This window comes from Syngnathus leptorhynchus, chromosome 12 (genome assembly GCF_054491065.1).
Source record: "Syngnathus leptorhynchus isolate UIUO chromosome 12, UIUO_Slep, whole genome shotgun sequence".
Classification (NCBI taxonomy): Eukaryota; Metazoa; Chordata; class Actinopteri; order Syngnathiformes; family Syngnathidae; genus Syngnathus; species Syngnathus leptorhynchus.
Window position 1 is genome coordinate 7,515,209 of NC_141206.1, and position 19,705 is coordinate 7,534,913.

The window sequence follows — 19,705 nt, forward strand, 5'->3', positions numbered from 1 at the left end:
CATCATCTATATTAAACTGCAAGTTGCGTGTCGTCCCAATTTGAACTCCCTGTCATCTCATTCATCCTCTTTTCCTTCCGCATCATTAGCTCATTTTTGCAGCGGGCTAAAAAAAGGCTGTGAAGGTGCTTTTCAAGAGCATCGGCAAATACCTCAAACGAAAAGCGAGAGAGGAGGAAGAGAAGCGGCGGCGGCGGCGGCTAATTTATGGGATGGCACTCGCCGCTGTTTGCTTTAGCAGAACAAAGTCACGGCGGTCCGAAGCGATTTCAGCGGGATTCCGGCACGAATGCGCGACGGCGGCTTTTGAAGCCAGTACTTACCGACGACCACCTCCACGGCCACGTGAGCGTTGCGATCATCGGCCGGCTCGACGTTCTCCTCGCCGCTTCCCGCCTTCCGCTTCAGTACCATGGGGTAAAAGTAGCTCCATTCCTCCATCAGTTTGCGTGCTGCCGGGTCGCTCATTTTATAGGCTTGACCCGTCAGAGTACCGCTCAGACCGTATGGGCTCAGGATCACTGCAAAACAAACATCAAGTGCAACCGACTTAAATTAGACTGAGCCGATACTCCAAAAAAAACAATCTGTGAAAGGTTCTTCTAAAATCTCACGGGAATTTTTTTGGGGTGTTGTGCGTCATTTACCTTGTATTGGCGCCACGGAGGTGTGCGCGAGGCGAATGTGCTGTTCTGTGATGTGATACGCCGGCTGGTGCTGGGCGATCTCCACGCTGGTGCACACGTTGCTCTCCCCGTGCAGGAAGAAGGAGAAGGAACACGACAGGTGCTCACTGGTGGAGACAGAAGAACACACCGGGTGTCCATCATGAGAGCCAGGAAAGCGGGCGACGTTTTCACGTCAACTCGTAAAAATTCCATCAATGCCACGCCATGAGAAAAAAACGTATAAGAGGTTGTGTCAGAAAACTTCCAGGACTGGCCTTTACCACATGCATCCATCTTTGTCCTCATTTGGCCTTCTCATTGCAGGTATGAATCCTTATTTGCTTAATGACGGATTGTTGTATTTATCTCTTTATTACACCGCCTCGGACCATCCATCATGTATACTTATTTTTTTTTTTTTTTTAATCACCGACTGATCATAATTTGGGTCTTATTACAATCTACATGGCGGCGGCGAACGGCCCGCGAGGTTTCTCTGATGTATATTTTTAATCTATAACGCTCCTTATAACCTTGGTTATATACATACATCAAGATGACAATAAAGTCAGCAGGTAGTGTGATCTGGTGATTACCCTGCTGCCCATGCAATATCTCCTTTGCCCCCAAGGCACTGGACCTCCATTGGAGCGGTAATGGGTCATCAAATTCAATAGGAGAAAAAAAAAAAAAAAAAAAGAGAGCCAGTTCTGCCTTTAATGGGCCGAGCTGAAGGATGAGTCGTTAAATACTGTCCTAAAATGGCCTCTAGATGGCGCTAGGTGCACCCAGAGGGTAGGAAGGCCAAGACTGGATGTGAATATCTGGGACAGGGAAGCTTATTGTGGCATTTCCCAGCCTTTATTGAGCCATGTGTGACCACATGAACAAAGGCTGCACTTTATTTCACATCTTTATGAAGGAAAAAAAGTGACAACAAACACCTCCCAATTCACAGTAGTCTACATTATGATATTATAACAATAATAATAATAATAATAATCATATAAAATAATTATGATAAGTGATGTTATGTGATTAAAAAGCGCATCGGTTTTCAAATGGTCAAACTCGAGCTTTATTGTCTTTCTGATACGGATCTCGCATTATGTTGTCATCGCTGAGTGTGATATCACTGCAGCCAAAATGTGATGATTATGACATTTGCGCTCTTACGCTGTTGGCACGGCAATAACAAAGGTGCAATTAAACACAACATGAGCGACATCACTGCCGTTTAACTTGTTTTCATTGCGGTCCACGTGGCTACGGTTAACTGGAAATCCAATCCACTTACTGGGAATGTGTAATCGCTACTTAGCTACAGTCGGGCGGGGGGGAACAAAATGAAAAAAAATATTACACCCATAACCCATTGAGAAATACATACTTCCATTCTCTATATTGTGAAATATAACATTATGTGAGTGCATATATTTTATACTACCATCTGAATTCCAGGCCAGATGTTCTAGCGCTACCTGTGAGTCACACAAACACACGTACAGTACATTGCATGTCCTTTAGCAAAGGGCATTTTCCTGCACCGTAAGCGAGTGTGATTATGTGGACACACAGCACTTCTTGCATCCTTTGGGACCTGATGTGTGTGTGTGTGTGTGTGTGTCTGTGTAAACAGTAGTAAACATGATGTGCGGATGCTACTCAAATGAAGAGTGATCCTCACAGCTGGAGACTGAAGAGGAGAAGGGTGCGGAAAAAGAGGGTGATTGGGAACGACAGCAAGAAGGTCTTCATTTTATATTTATAAAAAAAAAAAAAAAAAAAAAAGAGAGAGAGAGAAAGAGAAGAAGCCTCGGTGGTTGAAAATTAAGCAAATGCACCAGATGAAGCGTAAAGCTGCCAGACAGGCACAGGAAGAAAAAAAAATAAAAGAGAGGAAAAAAACATACAGTTTGAAATATAGAGTGAGAGCAAAGCCAGCCTGGGAGAAAGTGCTGCGAGTGAATAATTCAGCAACACACACACACTCACGTTGCTGCAATTGCCGCACACATATCAATGAAATTGAAGTTTTAGCAAGTGATCTTATGTTTACGCTAAAAGGATTCAAGCAATGTCAAGCAGAATCTCGATCAAAACATAACAGCGCTTTTATTTCAGATGCTGTTATTGAACAAATCATCGTCAAAGCCACTGGCTATTTCATTGCAAACGATAAGAAGAAACAAGTTCAGTTAAGTACGACGGATAAATATATTTTTTCTCTGACAAGATTATTAAAAACTGAGTTTTGGGCATTTGTTATCTATGTTAATGACATAAACTGATGGTTGGGTTCAAATCTGTTATTATTTGAATGTCATGTGCACTAAAACTAATATTCAGACATATTTGATCAAATTCAACAATATATTAATGGTGTACAGTATTATTGAAATGAGTGGATCGCATATTGTATAGGAGACTTTTTTTCTTGAGATTAAAACTTTAATAAAAAATAAATGCAACTTTTTATCTCAAACATAAGCAAATTTTAAATATTACTATTATACTTTATTTTTGGATTGACTTTTAACTTGAAAATGTAAGGCTATCTCCAAAATATATATTTTTCCCTGAAATGATTTTTTTTAAAAATTATGAATTTATTCTAATAATTCCTTATTAGTATTATGATTTTCATCAAGAAAATATTTACTTAATAATCCCCATCCATCTTTATGGCTGACTATCTGTATCGGTCTTGTTTCTGGTCCAGGATCTCATTAGCAAGTGTACCTAATACAGTGGCCGCGTGCATATAGCAAATTGCAAGTGGGCATGAAGAGACCTCCTAACGATGCTATAAATATGCAGATAAGCTCGCTTCAACTTGTGAGTACAGCCAAAGTGACACGTACACGAGTAGTGGAACATCACTGGCTGAGACCAATGAAGAAAAACCGCGTGCTTTAGTATGTGTCAAACAGCGGGCGGTTCCGGCGAGGTTCCGACATGCTTGACACACACGTCACATTAGCATGTAGCATTGTTGAATTAAAGAGGAAGAATTAGAATACAAATTGTACTAGAAGAAGATTTAGCCAACATCGGTATTTAGAAGCCAGCAGTGTAACGGATGCAGACTGTGCTGTGTTAACTCTATTTGATTTAAAGCAGTATGTCAAGTTTGGGCTGGCAAGTCACAGGGGGGGGGGGGGGGGGGGAAGAAAAACTAAAGTAATATATCTTAACATAAGATGCCAGGCAACTCAAACTCGTTCCTCGACTCAATTGCAACCGTTAAAAACGGACGGCCAGTCTTTTTTTTTTACTTTTTGATCTATCCGCGCTTAAGTAATTAGTTTCATTTCAACCTCTCGCTTTGGTTTAGCTTCTAATGTAAGAATGTTAGAAGACATCCACGGAATATTGTCATTGTTTGTGTTCTCCAATCTCCGGGGAGCCCCGTTACACGTGTTGTATAACACGTTTGTCGCGTGTCAATACAAACGGCGTATTTAACGAGAAATTGGCCGCGACGCAAACGATGGGCTCCTGACGATAACTTTAATTGCAAATTCTGTCAGTACGCGTACATCTCCTCTAATGAGAAACTTTCACATGAATTGCTCGGTGTTTAGCATTAGCAAGGATTTTGACAGCTATAATGACTTCATGACACCCAGTCAGGTTGTATGATTGCGTCTTTAGGTGGAATCAAACTTTTTTTCCTCTGGTGAAAGATTTGTTTTTTTTCATTTGGTAGATTCGATCTTTGAATAATGGAAGAACAAGTCAGTGCTACAGTTACCGTATGCACAGTTTGAACAGTTCATCTTTTCCTTTCTTTGGGAATCACTGCAGTGGGTCACCTGACTGCCCCCCCCAAAAAAAAAAATTCATCAACGCTCCTTATTGTACCAGAGATTACAAATAGGACATATACAATAGCACCAAAAAAAAAAATGTTTCTCTTTCTGCTTGGATATTCCGTGACCTTGGGATATGGCTGGGCACCAAGTGTCTGTTGCCAAGACGACGGCTAATAGCTCAATGTCACCCGAGGAGAGCGGAGCATCTGTGCGCTATTTATTTACTATGAAGTATTGTTAGGGAAATCATACCACATTCTCTAGCGTCTTCAGTCACAAGAGGATTTCTTTTTTTTTTTTTTTTAAGCTTTAAAACATAATATGCTGTCCTGTATGCGGTCATGAATTCGAATGAGAGCCTCGATAAATTTACATTGTATTGTAGTTGGCGTGCGTACAACTGACTGAACTAATGAGAGGGACAGACTGTAATGCATCAATTCAGCCGTCTGTAGTAATGATTAATTTATGACCGTCACTTCGGCCCCCCCCCCTCTTTTCCCTCTCCCTCCCAGTGAACCCCCACCCACCCCCTTTTTAAGCGTCTGATGCAATTCGCTCCCAACCCAGAGAGCTTCCTCCTCATTCCGACACAAAGAGAGCGGAGGGAGGAGGTTTTGGAATTCTCTCCTGGATGCGCCGCTCTTCTCCGCCACTATGGCCCCAGGGACGCACGCGAGATAAACACCGGGGAAGCTTGACAAAGGCGGGGGGGGGGGTGTTGGGCCATGATGATGGCATGGCGCGCTGTTGTAGACGCCCTCTGTTGGGGATAAAAGGCACCGACGGTGTGGAGGTGCAGAGGAGACAAAGGAGCTGGTTACAGCTGAGGCGGGAGGTCACATGACATCAACTGAGCAATGCTCCCTCGTGGTGTGTGTGTGTGTGTGTGGGGGGGGGGGGGGGGGGGGTGTTCTGATGTGCAGAGGGGATTCCTGAGTCTAGCGCAAGCAATGCTATTGTGGAAAAGAAACATGCGGGGTGCATTTGGAGGGACGCATGTGAAGTGCAAGCAAAGCAGTGCGGCTGTATAAAAAAAAATAAAAAATAATAAAAAAAAAAAAAAAAACATCAAAAGTGTCATTCACCAAAGCCTTTTGTTTTGTTTGTGGACATTGAAAGCTGCGCTGATATTCCGCCTTCTCCCTCTTTGCAGGATGCTCAATAATTCAAAGAGGCAACAGTGGCTCAGCGTGAGGCAAGGATGGGATAGGAGGGGGGGGGTGTTTGTTGGGGGTGGTGGCTTCGCAGCGGTGCACGCCACATGACAACAGATATTTCGAAGTCTCCCTACATCAGTAATTATTACAACCAACAAACATTCTACTCCTCCCATTTGGAGCTTTTGGTCATAAATTCGACATCGCCACTTTCATCTGCCCCAGTCGGAGAAGCAAAAACGTATCCGATTGTGGTAAAGTGTCACTAGAGTCTACTAAGGCATACAAACATCCAGACAGGAGGGGAAAATGAACCCTTTGAATAGCCTCACAATGTTTCCCCGCGAGCTGGGAATTCCACTCACCTGCTGCCTAGAGACTTTTCCTGCAGTTGGTGCGGCTTGAAGAACCACTTGCCGACTCTCACGAATCCTTTGTCCATTAGACATCTGCGGCGGGGAGAAGAACAAAAGAGAATGTAAGACGCACACTTCACCGGGATAATAATAATAATGATGATCATTATCCTTGGCATTCAACAGCAGGCTGTCTCATAGAAACGCGCGGCCGAACAAAACAAGGAAGCGGAAAAGTCGGGCAGCAGAGTAAACAGCACAGTGGACACTTTTGATGCTATCAAATAGTTGAGTTCCAGAGGTTTTTCTTGCTTTCCTTCAGTGACCGTCTCCACGGTCTTGACTTTTACTCCATGTGCCGGCACCAGGGAATTCCGAACCGGATCCTCTGACCTCGAGTCAAGGATTTACACGATTGTTTTAGAGATTGGATTTGCGCAGCCTCCAGTGTTTCCATCCGCTACGTGTGTAGCTAGTTTAACTTAATTTTAGCTTAACTGTTTTCCATGCACCTCACACCACAAAATAATCTGACAGTCGGACCTTTGTTTGATTGTAACGCTCAAATTTGGCATCATTTCAATAGTGAAGAAATCGCCGTTCGTATACTTTGCTTGACACAATCTCGAGCTTCAGGTAGGTAATTTAGTCAAACGATTACAACTCTGCCTTTTCTAATGGTCCCGATCGTTTGCTCGGTTGCAGTTTATCAAATGGTTCCTAATTGCTTTGCTTGTGATTGTTTGATTAAGAGCCACTTGACTCGAATTTATGCTCATTTGAGCGGAGCGAAAAGTAAATCGGCCGCCCGGCGACAAAGTTTATTTGGTGGCGAAGGAAAAGGCGATGGCTGTCGCGCCGGAAATAGCTAGCAATAAAAGAAGTTAGCTTCAAGGTAATAGGAAGGTTAATTCCGCCTGCCCCCTATGATGATCGCTGATGCTTCACTTAATAGAGAGCAAATATGTGCTGCTTCATTTAACAGATGGCTCTGGCTCAGAAAAGAGAGCTTTGGGTACTTGAGCAAATGATTCACTGCTCAAATTATTAATTTTCAGTGAGGTGAGGATGCCAGAAGACAAGTGGCGATGTCTAATTATTTAGTTTAGCACTTTTTGTTTGGGGACGCACTTCAAATATCTTTCGAAATTGACCTCGGAGACTGACGGGAAATTACTTTTCGGTGGATGTGTTCTTTTTCAAAACCGGACAAACTTGATCAGAACTGTAATGTATCGTTATTTTTCTCTGAGAAAATGGTTTTGGAATTCCAAAAAGGCGTTGTATGTTTTTGCCATGGACTTTCTCATTTACCTTTCCAGCAGGTTGTGTACGGCCTTAAACAGCAGGGTCCTGCACTCGTAGGACAGTCCGCACTCCCACAGCCCCTCCTCGGCCACTGAAAAGTGAAAATCATCAAATTATAAATCTCAATATACGGCATTATTACCCGCTCTGCTTTATAATCCCTCTCGGTGGCAACAGTAATGATGTTTTCAGAGACAGAGAAGCATCTGCAGCGGCCAGCTTGAGGATTATAAACAACGCGCGTGCTTGTTTATGGCGTGCTCTGTCATCACATGCTGCATGCGCTGATGAGGGAGGGAACGTGCGCATCATATCGGGAATCGCGCTCGGGGATGAAAACGCGCGCTGTGATGTCACTGAGAGCAAGTGTGTGTGGATGTGAGTGCGCACACTGGGCGAGTGTCAGGTTAGCTGCGGCGACAGGCCAGTCAAGCCCAGTGCAGTTGTCAGCCTCGCTTAGCCCGAGAGCGAGCGTGCGGTCGGTCGGTCGCCGAGGCCCTGGCGCCACTCGCGTGCTCGGATTCTTGCACATGCGTGTTCAGTTGTGGGCTAGCCCCCCTTTTTTTTTTTTTTTTTTTTAAACCCCCATCACAACAGCCTCCGGGCAAAAACAACAAATAAAAGGTTGCTGACATGCAAGTGAGCTACAAGCTAAAAAGAGGTGGGTCAAATGTAACCCAATTTGGGTCTAAAAGGAAAAAAAATGTTGTGTTTTGTGAATATATTAAAAGGTTGGGTCTAATTGGGTCGTTTGACAATAAACTCAAACTTAGAGTGTTAATTAACAGCTTTTTATTTTGACAATTTCTTTATCTAACATTCAGGTATAAATATATATGATAAAAATGGGGGCGGGGGGGGCGCTTAGGAATGTTACTGTACTGCAGCTCCCAAATAAACACACACAGCAAGTGTCCAGTTAACAGTGCTTGTCTTTGTTCTGCGCCATACTGTATACCTGCAGGGCTGAGCGTGTGCAGGGTGGGTGTTGTGTTTGCGTGTGGGGAAGTGATGTTGGGGCGTGGGGTGGGGGGGGGGGGACACACACAAACCCCAGCATCATCACAGAAAAGAGGAATGCAAAGATCTCATGGGGTGGTGGTGGTGGTGGTGCTTCATTCTCCATCTCATATTTATGTCATGTGTCTTCCCGCCCTTGTGCTCGGTTAATATTTTCATCTCGCGTTCCCCCCCCCCCCCCTGCCTCTTAACAGGGGTGAATGAAATTTCCTTACTCGCCAGAATTACCCTGTCGCCATGGAAACGCAGGCGCGAGAACATGGCGTCCTGGCATTCAATTTCAACAGCGTGCCCTCCTCCTGCTTCTCCTCCTCCTCCTTCTTCCTCTGTTCTCTTGCTTCCAACACCCAATCCACCTCCTCCCCCCCCTCCTGCTCCCTCCCCAACACCCAGCCCTCATTTACTCCTGCTTGAGGGCGCAGACAGGAAGCTTGCTGGAGCCAGCTCGCTCTATCTAACACAGCAGTGAGATGAGCAGAATGCCAAGTCTCGGGCAAAATCCAGCTCATTAGCTCTCACCGCTCTCCTGATATCTCTTCTTTCTCTGTACACCTCTTAAAAAAGATCAACTTTGCAGCTCACCACTGCTGAACTCGACCGACAAGACGGGGGGGAGGGAGGAAAACATCTTCTCACACCCCGCTTTATGTCAACCAATTGAGAACAAAAGTAGAGCAAAAGTGACTATTTGAAATTCTATTCCCAAAACCTGCCACTAATATTGGTCATTCAATGCAGAGGATGAAGAACTTATGAGCACAGATGTTGTCTGTCTACATGATGTTGCTGCAACCTTTGTGTTCAATTTGTCGCATTCACTGTACCACTGATGCTAATTAGCATTAGCCGCTTCATCTATTTGCTTTTTTTTGCCTTCTGGAACCTACGTGAAGCTAAATCATTTGCATATTTTGTATACTTTAAGGTGCAACACTTTAAGATGTATCAATGATAGGGCTGAGAGGAAAGTAGTAATTGTCAAGGAAGTATATGTTTATGTTAAGTCTGGAATTTTCCTTTCACTTTACACTTCTCAAAGTGAAAAACTAATGTACTCCAACACAACAACTTTCAAGTCTTTTCCAATAAAGTGTTTTTTTTCTGCCTCTCTCCCACAAAAAAGCAGCAGTACAGTATAACCTTCTTTTTATGGATCCCGACAGTAGTAACGGAATACATTTAGACCCCAACTACACAATCCCCATTAGAGTTAGCACCGCATCAGCACAAGTGTCAATAGCGTTCAGAAAAGCTCGTCAAATTCAACACGCGGCGACGGCGATGTCGAAATTGTGCGTGTCGGCTGGAGGAAAACACGGCGCCGCTGTCACTGTAGCAACAGCGCGTCACTAAGCGCCACATTTTCAGATTTACTGCCTGTTAATCAGGGGAGGAAAACAGATGGCCCGAGGGAAAAGCGTGCTGCAGAGACTCAAATGTGCAGCTGAGTGCAATAGGGCTTTAATGCATCATGATCCGTCATTCATCACAGACGCGGCGGCGGCGGCAACAGCCAACTGCAGTACGCCCCGGAGAGAATGTAAATGCCCCGCACGTTATCGGCCACACTCTCTCAATTAGATTAAAGTCATTTTGCCTTTTTACTGATTAGCGCACAAAACAAGGCTGGGACATTGCAGGAGAGGGGAAAAGTCCTTTTAAAAGTAGATTTTCTGCACTGTATTTAAAACTATTTGACTAACTGCAATTTATCAACAGGTGGGTATATAAATAGAGATTTTTTTCAATTTACAGTTTGATTCCTCAAACACGCCAAAACTTAATTAAAGCTCAGACTTCAAATGAACAAATTGCAAACATAAGCCATGTTTGACGGCCACGCAACTCCACCGTCTTTTACATCACCACTAGGGGGCGCGATCCCTCGCCGAGCACACTGGCGAGCCAACAAACAAAGCTGCTATTGATCTCCAAGGTGCGACAACACGCGGCGACCTTTCCCCGCACGCCTCCTTCCCTTTTCTCCGGCTCTGCCATTTGTTCATTTGCCTGGAATCAATATCACCAGCAGCTCAAGGGCCGACCCGTTCCCCCCTAAACTAGCCCCGTCTGGGCCGTGGCGCGAAGCTCGTGCAGATATGCTGCAATCTAAAATAAGTGCAGTTTATGCGACACCTTTGTTTGACTGCAGGTGTTTTCCTATTTTCCTCACATAAGCATCAAGTGTACTGATTATGACAGGGCCAGGTAAGGTCAATAGCATGTAGCAACACTCTAATGAGGTTGAATTTATCCAGCAGTGCGTGAATATTGTTAGCGGGCTGTGTGTGTGTGTGTTTACACTCAGCTACACAACAAATACACAATTCTGTGTTGTAATAACAGTTCTTAAAAGTGCGATAAAACCGAGGCAAGCTATTTTCTTGAGGATACACCTTTCGCAAATGTTGTTCCACTTTAAACAAGGTGATTCTTTTGGGTTTTTTTTTTTTAAATGACACCTTGTTTCAACATCATGAAGTCGATTACAACCTCGAGATGCCGCCAGCTTGTTTTTCAAAGCCACTTCTCCGACCACAAGTGTAATTTATTTAAGTATGTATACTGGATGAGGTGGATTCAAGAGAAGAGTGAGGAGACGACGTGTCCTCGAGAAATTGATGTAAAAAAAAATTGCTACATAATCGAAAAGTTGCAACCCGGGGGAGGGCATAAAGTTGCGTAGCGCTGCCAATTTAGCAACACAATTATTGTCTTAAGCTAACATTGCACATGGACAAGCATGTTTCCATCAAGTCATTAGACACCATGTAATGGAAACATGAACTCGGCACTGAGACCCAGAGAGTCCAGGAGGACGCTTATGGAGAGTGAAGGCTTGTGGAGGGAAGTCTGGAATCAATTAAGTGACTGAGCTGGAGTTGCTTGCATAGTTGTGAGGGTGAGTCAGGCAAAAAAAAAAAAAAGAAGGCACCAGGGATGTGTAGGCTGCGTCTGGAGGTGTTTAGAATGTGTAGCAGTGGTGCAAACAGACATGATGGCATGTATGTTAAAAATAGGAGAGAGGAAAAAAAAATATATACTAGTTAGGATCAAAAAGTTCATCGCTGTTTTGTGGCGAGAGTGAGAATTGAAGCGGCGGAGTCAAGTTGCAGTCAGCAGAGCTCCACCTCTGTGACGCCGAGGTCAAAGTGGAGGGTAGAAGCGGGCGGATGACCGGCTCGCTCTCTCGGCACTCAAACAACTTCCCCTTGTTACTTCTCAGTACTTTGCTTTTCTCTCTTGGCTTTGACAAGGGGGGAATTTGACTCAGGGTGTAGGGGAAAGACAAAAATAACACACAAAAAAAACAGAACTATCTGAGCAGATGTGAAAAACTAGTTTCAACTGTACGTTGGACTTTCGCGACTAAAAGGCATTCAAGGTTTAAATCTTGAATCCCGCTAACCGCTTATTTCTTGTATTTGGCAATTTACATCGAACTTTATGTCGACTGCTATCGAAACAAGGCAGCATGCAAGAATAGATGTTTGCTAAGTGAATTAGGAAAGCTAAATAAAAATCCCCAAATACAGTACAAAATAAAACCATCAGTCTCTGCTTCACTAATTACATTCACAATAATTTGCTTCTTAAAACTGAACAGTCAAAGTGACAACAAGAGCTGAAAACATATTTCAGTCTCTATTTCGTTACATAATCGGGGAGAAGTAAATGTCATGGGCACACTGAAAAGGGAAAATCAATTATTGAAAGCAACACAAAATACCAACATCAAACCCCCCACGAGCACAGCTCAAATATTCACTTAGTCTCCCGCTCAAATCAAAAAGAGGACATTTTTACAGATTAAAAACAAAAATGTACGGATAATCATCTCAGCGGAGCCGGAGAACAGATTGCACGCGATAAACTGTTTAATTGATTAAGCATCACAGTTGCTGCGATAGCATGCGGGATAGTGTGACAGCGTGTTGACAGCGCAAATATATAATTCACCGGCTATTTACTGTATTAACGCAAAGACTGCGGCGGATTGAAAAGGACTGGAGAGGAGCAGCAGGGAAAAGATGGCGCCAAATGTGTGGCCGCTCTGTTTTTTTGTGTGTTGGCATCTCACCAACGCTAACACCGACTTTCCCCATTCACTCCGTCATAACTGACAGTCACTTACTGTGACTCTTCACACACGCGCACACACACACACACACACAAAGCGAATCGTTTTGATGTTTGGGAAGCGGCGCGGATGGATGCAAAGTGCCAAGTGTTCTCCCATAAGTCGCCGGTAATGAATAAATGAACGGGACGTGGTGTCTGCGAGCTGTTTTTTCGCACGTCGTCTAGAAACTCCTCTCGGTCTCATTTGCATTTGCACAGAATCACAGCTGGTATCCTGGCTTCCATAACGCCGACATTTAATGAATAAAATATCATGAAATGGAAAAATTAGTTGGAGAAGATTTCACCCCAAGTAATCATACTGATGAACACCGATTTTAAGTATGCATTGATTTTACAAAAAATCTTGGATTACTCCTTTAACCCTCCTTGTTGTGTAATACATAGTTAGCTAGCTAACTTAAAAATCGATGTTGCTATTTGTTGCTGCCTCTTGACTAGGACTCTCTTAAAAAGATTTTGAATCCAATTAATTTAAATTTTCAATTAAATTCAAAAGAAAATACACGTTAAAAAAAAGGATGAATTCCTTAGATGTGTTTTAATAAAGATATCAAGCAACTAGGTAGCATTAAAATTCTGCGCGCCGTAGTTTATGGCTCCTCTGAATGGACCCGACTCTTTTCGGCCTAATTTGCTGAGCGTGCTTCCTTTAACCGATGAGATTATAAAAATGTGTATGATAGTCTGGGTTTTAGGTCCCACTTTTATGATGTCGCCTCTCCTCCAAAACACACCGCGTTTCCTCTGTCTGTGTAAAAGTGTTTGCTTGCGGGTGAACCTTTATTGACAGTTTACTCTTAAGTATGACATCATGTTGTTAGCACAAAAGAACATATGGCATCGCTCCATTTATAGCTTTGAAGAGCATATCAGTACACAACCCAAGTTTAGAGGGCGGCAATACGGAGAGAAATGTCAAGAAGGATAAGAAAAAGATATTAAGAGGATTCTCAAAGAAACAAACATCAACCTTTTCAACCCCGGCTGTTAGCCTTTTGCGTCATGTCAACGCATTTGATTCTGATCCGGAGAACTCTTTGAGGAAAGAGGGAAAACAACAGCAGCAGCACATCACATACAGTAGAAGCAAGTTGGTTAAAAAAAATAATAATTCCTGGGCGCCATAACCTCCTATGAGGTCAAGAGACTCTCAGTCGAGCATCCAACGAGCCTAATTCCATTGATCACGTTTGCATTTATGCAAATGGCTGTTTATGAAAAATAATCATCAAATAAAAGGTCTCATTTCTGTGCTGTTGACCCTCGTGTTAAGCCACAGACACTTGAGCACCTCATTAGAAGTGAATGAGACTCGAGGTGGGAGGCAAGGCGGCTATTGAGAGGCTTAGTGGGACTCCACAGGGCTCCCTAACTGCCACTGGAGCGGGTGGTGGGGGTAGGGGGGGGGGGGGGGGGGGGGGGACGGCGGCCGCAGATTGACAGTTAAGCGCTCGCTCTCTCGCTCTCTCCTTCACCTACACGCCTTCGCCCCTCCCCAAATGGAGGAGCGGGGAGGGAGCTGGAGAGCCCTCCTGGCTTTTTCCCAGGGAGGACCAAGATGCACTCGATTCAAGCGTGGGGACGAATCGGCCGAGCTCGCCGCCTCCTCAGCCACTCGCGGCGTTTATGAACGAATGAAACGAGTCTCGGATCAGGACTCGGATTCATCGCTGACAGTTTTCAACTCGCACAAACATGTTTGACGGCATTAATTCAAATGAGTCAACCAACTCGAGTGCAAACCGGCTGCGGCGGGAGCATCGATCGTGCGGCTACGGCAACAAAATCGGCTCTTCTAAGCTGATTAAAAAAAAAAAAAAAAAGAAAAAAAATTGCGGGAAAAGCCCAGTGGAGAAAATCAATTTTGGCTGTAGTAGTCACTCAACACGAGCTGAAAGGCCACACAAACTGCTGATCTTCAAACACAGGGAGGGAAGCGCATCACATCCCGCACGCACGCCTCGACTCACGGTCGCTCACTGCCGAAAACGAATCATTCACGAGCGTCGCCGACGTTTTGTATCATTCAAGCGGAAAACGAATCAGCCGTAGAGCGGTGGTAGAAAAAGATCCACGAATAGCGGCGGAAGGAATTTGCTCATAGTAAACATGAGTCATCCGTGTTCGAGGCTCCTCGTGTTTTTCCGATGGCTTTGGGCATGGGTTAATGGGTGAAAACAAAGTGATTCATGGACTGACATGATAACTGGAGGCAGCGTCGTTAACAGACACGTTGTTCATTTTCTGTCTGCTGACTTTTAAGTGGAGATTGCTTCTCGTGACAATTTACAAGATGGAGCAAATCGTTTTATACGCCACAATGTGTGCCATGCAGTTACCAAAAAAACGGAGGTGTGCGATTTCCTGACTGTTATTGTGGTTTCAAATTGAAAAAGAAAAAAAAAGAAAAAGAAAGTTGAGCTTTTGTTCACATTTTGGCAGCCTTGTCGCACTTTTCCCCGCCTCCCCGTCAACTCTGATACCTTGGAAAAAACTCTTTCCTCTATCTGTTTACTTCTTTAATATTCTCTCTGTCGCTTTTCAGTCTCTCTTTGCCCGTTCTTCTGAAGGCGCAAACACACACAAAGCTCTCATTCTTTCTGGCGGTGTGTGTGTGTGTGGTTTTTTTTTTAAAGGAAGGAGAAGAAAATGTATGCTCCCCCCCTCCCCTCTCTACCCCCCCTCACCCTTCTGTGTGCAGCTGGGAAACTTCACCCTTACATCTCGACTGAAACACACACACACAGTGGAGGGTCAGGAGGTCACAGGCCACGCCCTGGCAGCCCAAAGGGGGTGGATACAAAAGAAGGAGGGAAGGAAATCAGAGATCCTCAGTCCTTCCTGACAAATTTACAGAAAAGTCAACAAGACTGAGGTCATTTTTTCCTCTTTTTTTTAACCCCCCCCCCCTCCTCCTCCTCACTACCGAGGGAGCCAAGTTAGAGGAGGGAGAAAAAAAAAAAAAACCCAGTTTCCTTGTTTCACCATGACTGAACATTTGTTTGCCGTTTGGAGATGAACAGACTAGCCACACATTCGGTGTGAATTTTCCTCCAAATAAGCCGAGGATATGGCGCGCCGACTATTTGATGGGCCTCAAGACAAATCCCAGATGTCGCCTCCCACTTCCTTAACAAGGCGTTTCTTCTGTTTGCAAGCGCACTCCTCCTCCTCCCCTCCGTCTCATGGATATCTTCCCCTCCCTCGTCTGACTGCCCCTCCACCCCTCTTTTTCGCCCATGTTTTCCTTTCTTTTTTTTTTTGAGGGGGTTCCATATGTGACTCATTTTTTCACTAGCAACAGGGAGGGAGAGGTGGGGTCAAACATCTCCATTCTCACTCCAGGGGTCTTATCACCTCCATAGGTCTTCCTTTTGAGGAAGCCTCGTCACTATTGAAGCAAGTGGCGACCTAGTTACTGCCTTCATTACAAACAAACCAAATCACAGGAAATTATTCACTCCGTCTGGTTTAAGTTGCGCTCGGGTGAGAGATGCGCCTAAGACAAATCCCGAAGGAGCGAAGAGGAGCGGGCGTTGATTGGCACTTGTACAGCAAACCCCACCCCCGCCTTTTATTTGCCAAGCACGCTAACATCACAGAGAAAAGCGGCAAAAACAAGCGAGCGGAGCAAAATAAAGCACAACAAAGGCTGAGAAGAGGAGGGAGAGGATGGAGAGAGGAGAGGAGAGGCGAGGCAGGCGTCACAAGAGAGAAGGCATGCCAAGGAAAACTTGTTGACACAGAAAAGCAGCTCAGGAGTTGTTATGGATCTAGGATAGATTTTTTTTTTCCCTCTGCCTTTTAATCAAAATAACATCACTCTACCTTTCCTATTTTTTTTACGAGTAGGATATCACGACCAATTTTTAACACCATACAGGGAACTAGGTTAGAAAGATTTTGAAAATGAATCTAATTGCAATTTTGTGTTGATGTGTCGCTGCTACTGTTAATATCAATGCTAATTACCGTTAGCCCGTCTATGACGTTTTGCAGTATATGTTAGCATTAAGCTAAGGGACTAGTCTAAATATTCAATGTGTAATTCTCTTGAGATTATTACGTACAGCAAAGTAAAAATCAACAGTTTGCAGCTAGAAACTACTAGAGAGACGTTTACTAGTTTACCTGAATAGGCCAGCTGTCTGCCAAGCGTCTTTTGTAGCAAATCCGACTAAATTCACTCGAAAAAGCTCTTTAATTACATTTTTATCCGTAAATATCTTTTTCACCTTTCACAAGGCAAACAGACACGTGGACTCTCAGGAGCATGTTTCTCTGCAATGAATAATAATAGCCATTTCTCTTTTAAAATAACCCAATGAAAAGCTCATTTTCACCCACACTCATTTTTATTCTGCTTCTTTCTTTTTTAAATGACCTGTGGGTCCCTTTGCCCTTAATCCCCGACGCCTTCCGCCAAATTCATATTGGCCAATTTACTGCCAGTCGTAACCTTAAATGCTTGGTAACGAAACCTATGAAGGAAGGAAATCGGATTGGTTAAAAGAAACAGTTGCTAATGCAGTCAGTGCTACTAATTGTCAATGAATGGGCAAATGATATTCACACGGAGGCACAATCTGCAAAAAAAGTAGCTACCAAGAACAAAAATTCAAGCTAAGTTTGAATTTCTAAAAAATGAATTTAAGTACAACAAAGTGTTTCTCATCCTTTTTTTTTTTTTCTTACAAATGAGTCAGCCAGCGACGCACGCAGGGAAGCATCTGCTAATTTGCGCACGGCGACAATGTGAAATTAAGATTTCCCCAACAACCCTTAAAGTGTATTGGGCAGCCCTCTCAGCAGTGCATAAAGATTGGCCGCGTTAACATTCGTCCGGGCCGCCGTTAAGTGAGAAGGTTAAAACGCGTGCAAGCTTTTTGTCCCTTAACAACTGCTGCTGCGCTGCACTTCAAGCAAAACACTTCATGCATCACTGATCCGACGATGTGATACTGCTATTAGGTGGACAGGTGCCATCGTGTGTGTGTGTATTTTGTGTGTGTGCACGCACGCATGTGTATTGGGGGGGGGGGGGACACGGCTATAAACGCCGCATCTGTTCAGCAAATCTGCCCTACAACAGCAAATTAAGGAACACTTTCGCCGAATGTGTTTATTTGGTGTCTTGCTGGGAGTTAAATGAACGGGTTTACGTCTTCGCACTACACAGCCGCGACGCGAACAAAAATATACGGACACTTGACCGTTACACCTACGGGAGGCGGTGCCAGTTTTTACAACTACAACGACTTCTGCTCATCTATAAGGAGGATATTCTAATTTAATTGATTGTCTCCATACTTTTGCCTGTGTTTGGCATCTTAGATTAGCATTAACTCCTGTTTGTTTGTTTGTTTGTTTGTTTGTTTGTTTGTTTGTTTGTTTGGTTTTAGGCATGCGTGTGACTGCCAAAGCCCAAATCATGTCCAAGTCACTCTGCCCTCTTTTGTTAATTCCATGATACATAATTATTTTCTCATAAGTGCCGCCGCTCTGATCCACTTGTTGCTCGCATATTTTCATTTCACCAGAATTGATAATGGAATGCACGAGACGGATTTGTTTTTTAATTCATCTCTCACTTTGTTTCGCTTTCACTCCCACGGGAAGCCGGTGACTGCTCAAACATTCGTAATGACGCTAAAATGTTTTTCAAAAGGAGACGGATGGTGATGAAAGTGAAGCCAATTGTAGGTTATGAGAATCTAAAATTACACATTTGAGATGTGCTATTTAGTCATGTCTACACTCTGTGGTGTTTCAAAGGGTGGTTTGAATTAAATATGCATTTAATTGAGTGTAGTTACCAACACATACCCCCTGGGGTGCTGTCATGTATTGGTAACATTGACCTGTAAAACAAGTAAGAGCTCTCACTCTGAATTACTCTTACTATGAGTTAAACCAAATTCACCCGTTTTTATTTATCTCCGGGGGCGGCCATTTTGCCACTTGCTGTCGACTAAAAACCACATCACGGTTGCCAGGTTTTCCGAAGGACCAATCACAGCTCAGCTTCAGAAAACAGATGAGCCATGATTGGTTGCGACATTTGTACAAATTTGAAGCGGAGGGACGAACAAACAGCCTGAAATGTTCTCCTGTCATCCAGTAGATTTTCTATGAATAAAACATTTTCCTGGCTGTGTTAAGTCTTCCTACTGCACTCACCTTGACCACATGCTGTCATGGCAGCACATGGGAACACCGCCTGCGGCGTGATCAAAGTCATCAGCCTCTACTTAACTCTCACCAGAAAATACATTGCATTCATTATCAGCTCCACCTCATATGCTCCTTTTTCCGTTCTGACAAAAAGAAACTGAACCCCACGGCATAGAATGACTACAAAGAGGGGCTAGTAAGGAACCCTGAGGAACACCAGTGGAATTGTATACAAATATGAATAGACATAAAATAAATAAAAGAACCATGTATTTTAGATCGGTGTATGTTGGTTGTTTTTCTAGATGTTGAAGAATTGTGTGGCTTTGTTTGTTAACGGTTAGCTGATTAGCTGATCATGGGCAATGCATATCAAAGTCTAATAAATTACTTTTGCTTTGCATAAAGGTCTCTTCGGAGCACAGCTGGGATATTACGATTTGGCACTTATTTAAAAAGCCAGATAATAGATAATATCTCTCTCCTGTTTTGATGAAATATTCATACTTATGATGAATCATCTCATTATCTGCAAACACAGATTGTGCTTGTGCACGAGTATTAACGCAGCGATGACGTTGCACAATACGAAAATCTGCTGTGTTGTGTATGATCCTTCAGCTGGATGAAAATGTTTGCCTTTTCTGTTTTTCCAACCAAGACCAGGCTAGCATTGCTAACGTGATACGAATGCCAACAAATACCTACTTTTTTTTCAGATTAGAATGAACATCATTCAAAATTGCTCTTGTGTGTTGTTGTTGGTTTTTTTCCCCCCTTGTGGATTTTTAAAGACGCCACTTAGTGTGAAAACAGGCTCCTTAAAGACTTGCCATTGAAGCAAAGACAATATCAGAGAGGTGGCGCGAGCCAGAGGGTGCGACAGATACTCCATCCTGGCTGCGCACACTCCTGGCACTATCTCAAAGGCATCATTTATTTAGACTTAAGCATCAGTCAAGAGATTTATCACCTTCAAACAATAGCGACGTACTCAACATTTAACCGCGAGGCTACTCAGCACTTCTTCACACCAACACGTTCCGTCAGCGGGT

The 19,705-nt window shown here is 43.8% G+C and overlaps 1 protein-coding gene across 3 annotated transcripts in view; it reads right to left on the bottom strand.

The window, feature by feature from the left end:
• The window catches only part of LOC147048173 (mediator of RNA polymerase II transcription subunit 13-like), a 51,711-nt gene that overhangs the window by 11,625 nt on the left and 20,381 nt on the right, over window positions 1-19,705 (bottom strand). For all 3 annotated transcript variants that reach the window (XM_085926018.1, XM_085926019.1, XM_085926020.1), the window contains 4 exons: window positions 7,317-7,401; window positions 6,012-6,095; window positions 648-793; window positions 324-521 (listed from right to left, as the gene is read on the bottom strand). In XM_085926018.1, coding sequence (XP_085782144.1) covers window positions 324-521; window positions 648-793; window positions 6,012-6,095; window positions 7,317-7,401 — 513 coding nt within the window. The remainder of the gene's footprint in view (window positions 1-323; window positions 522-647; window positions 794-6,011; window positions 6,096-7,316; window positions 7,402-19,705) is intronic.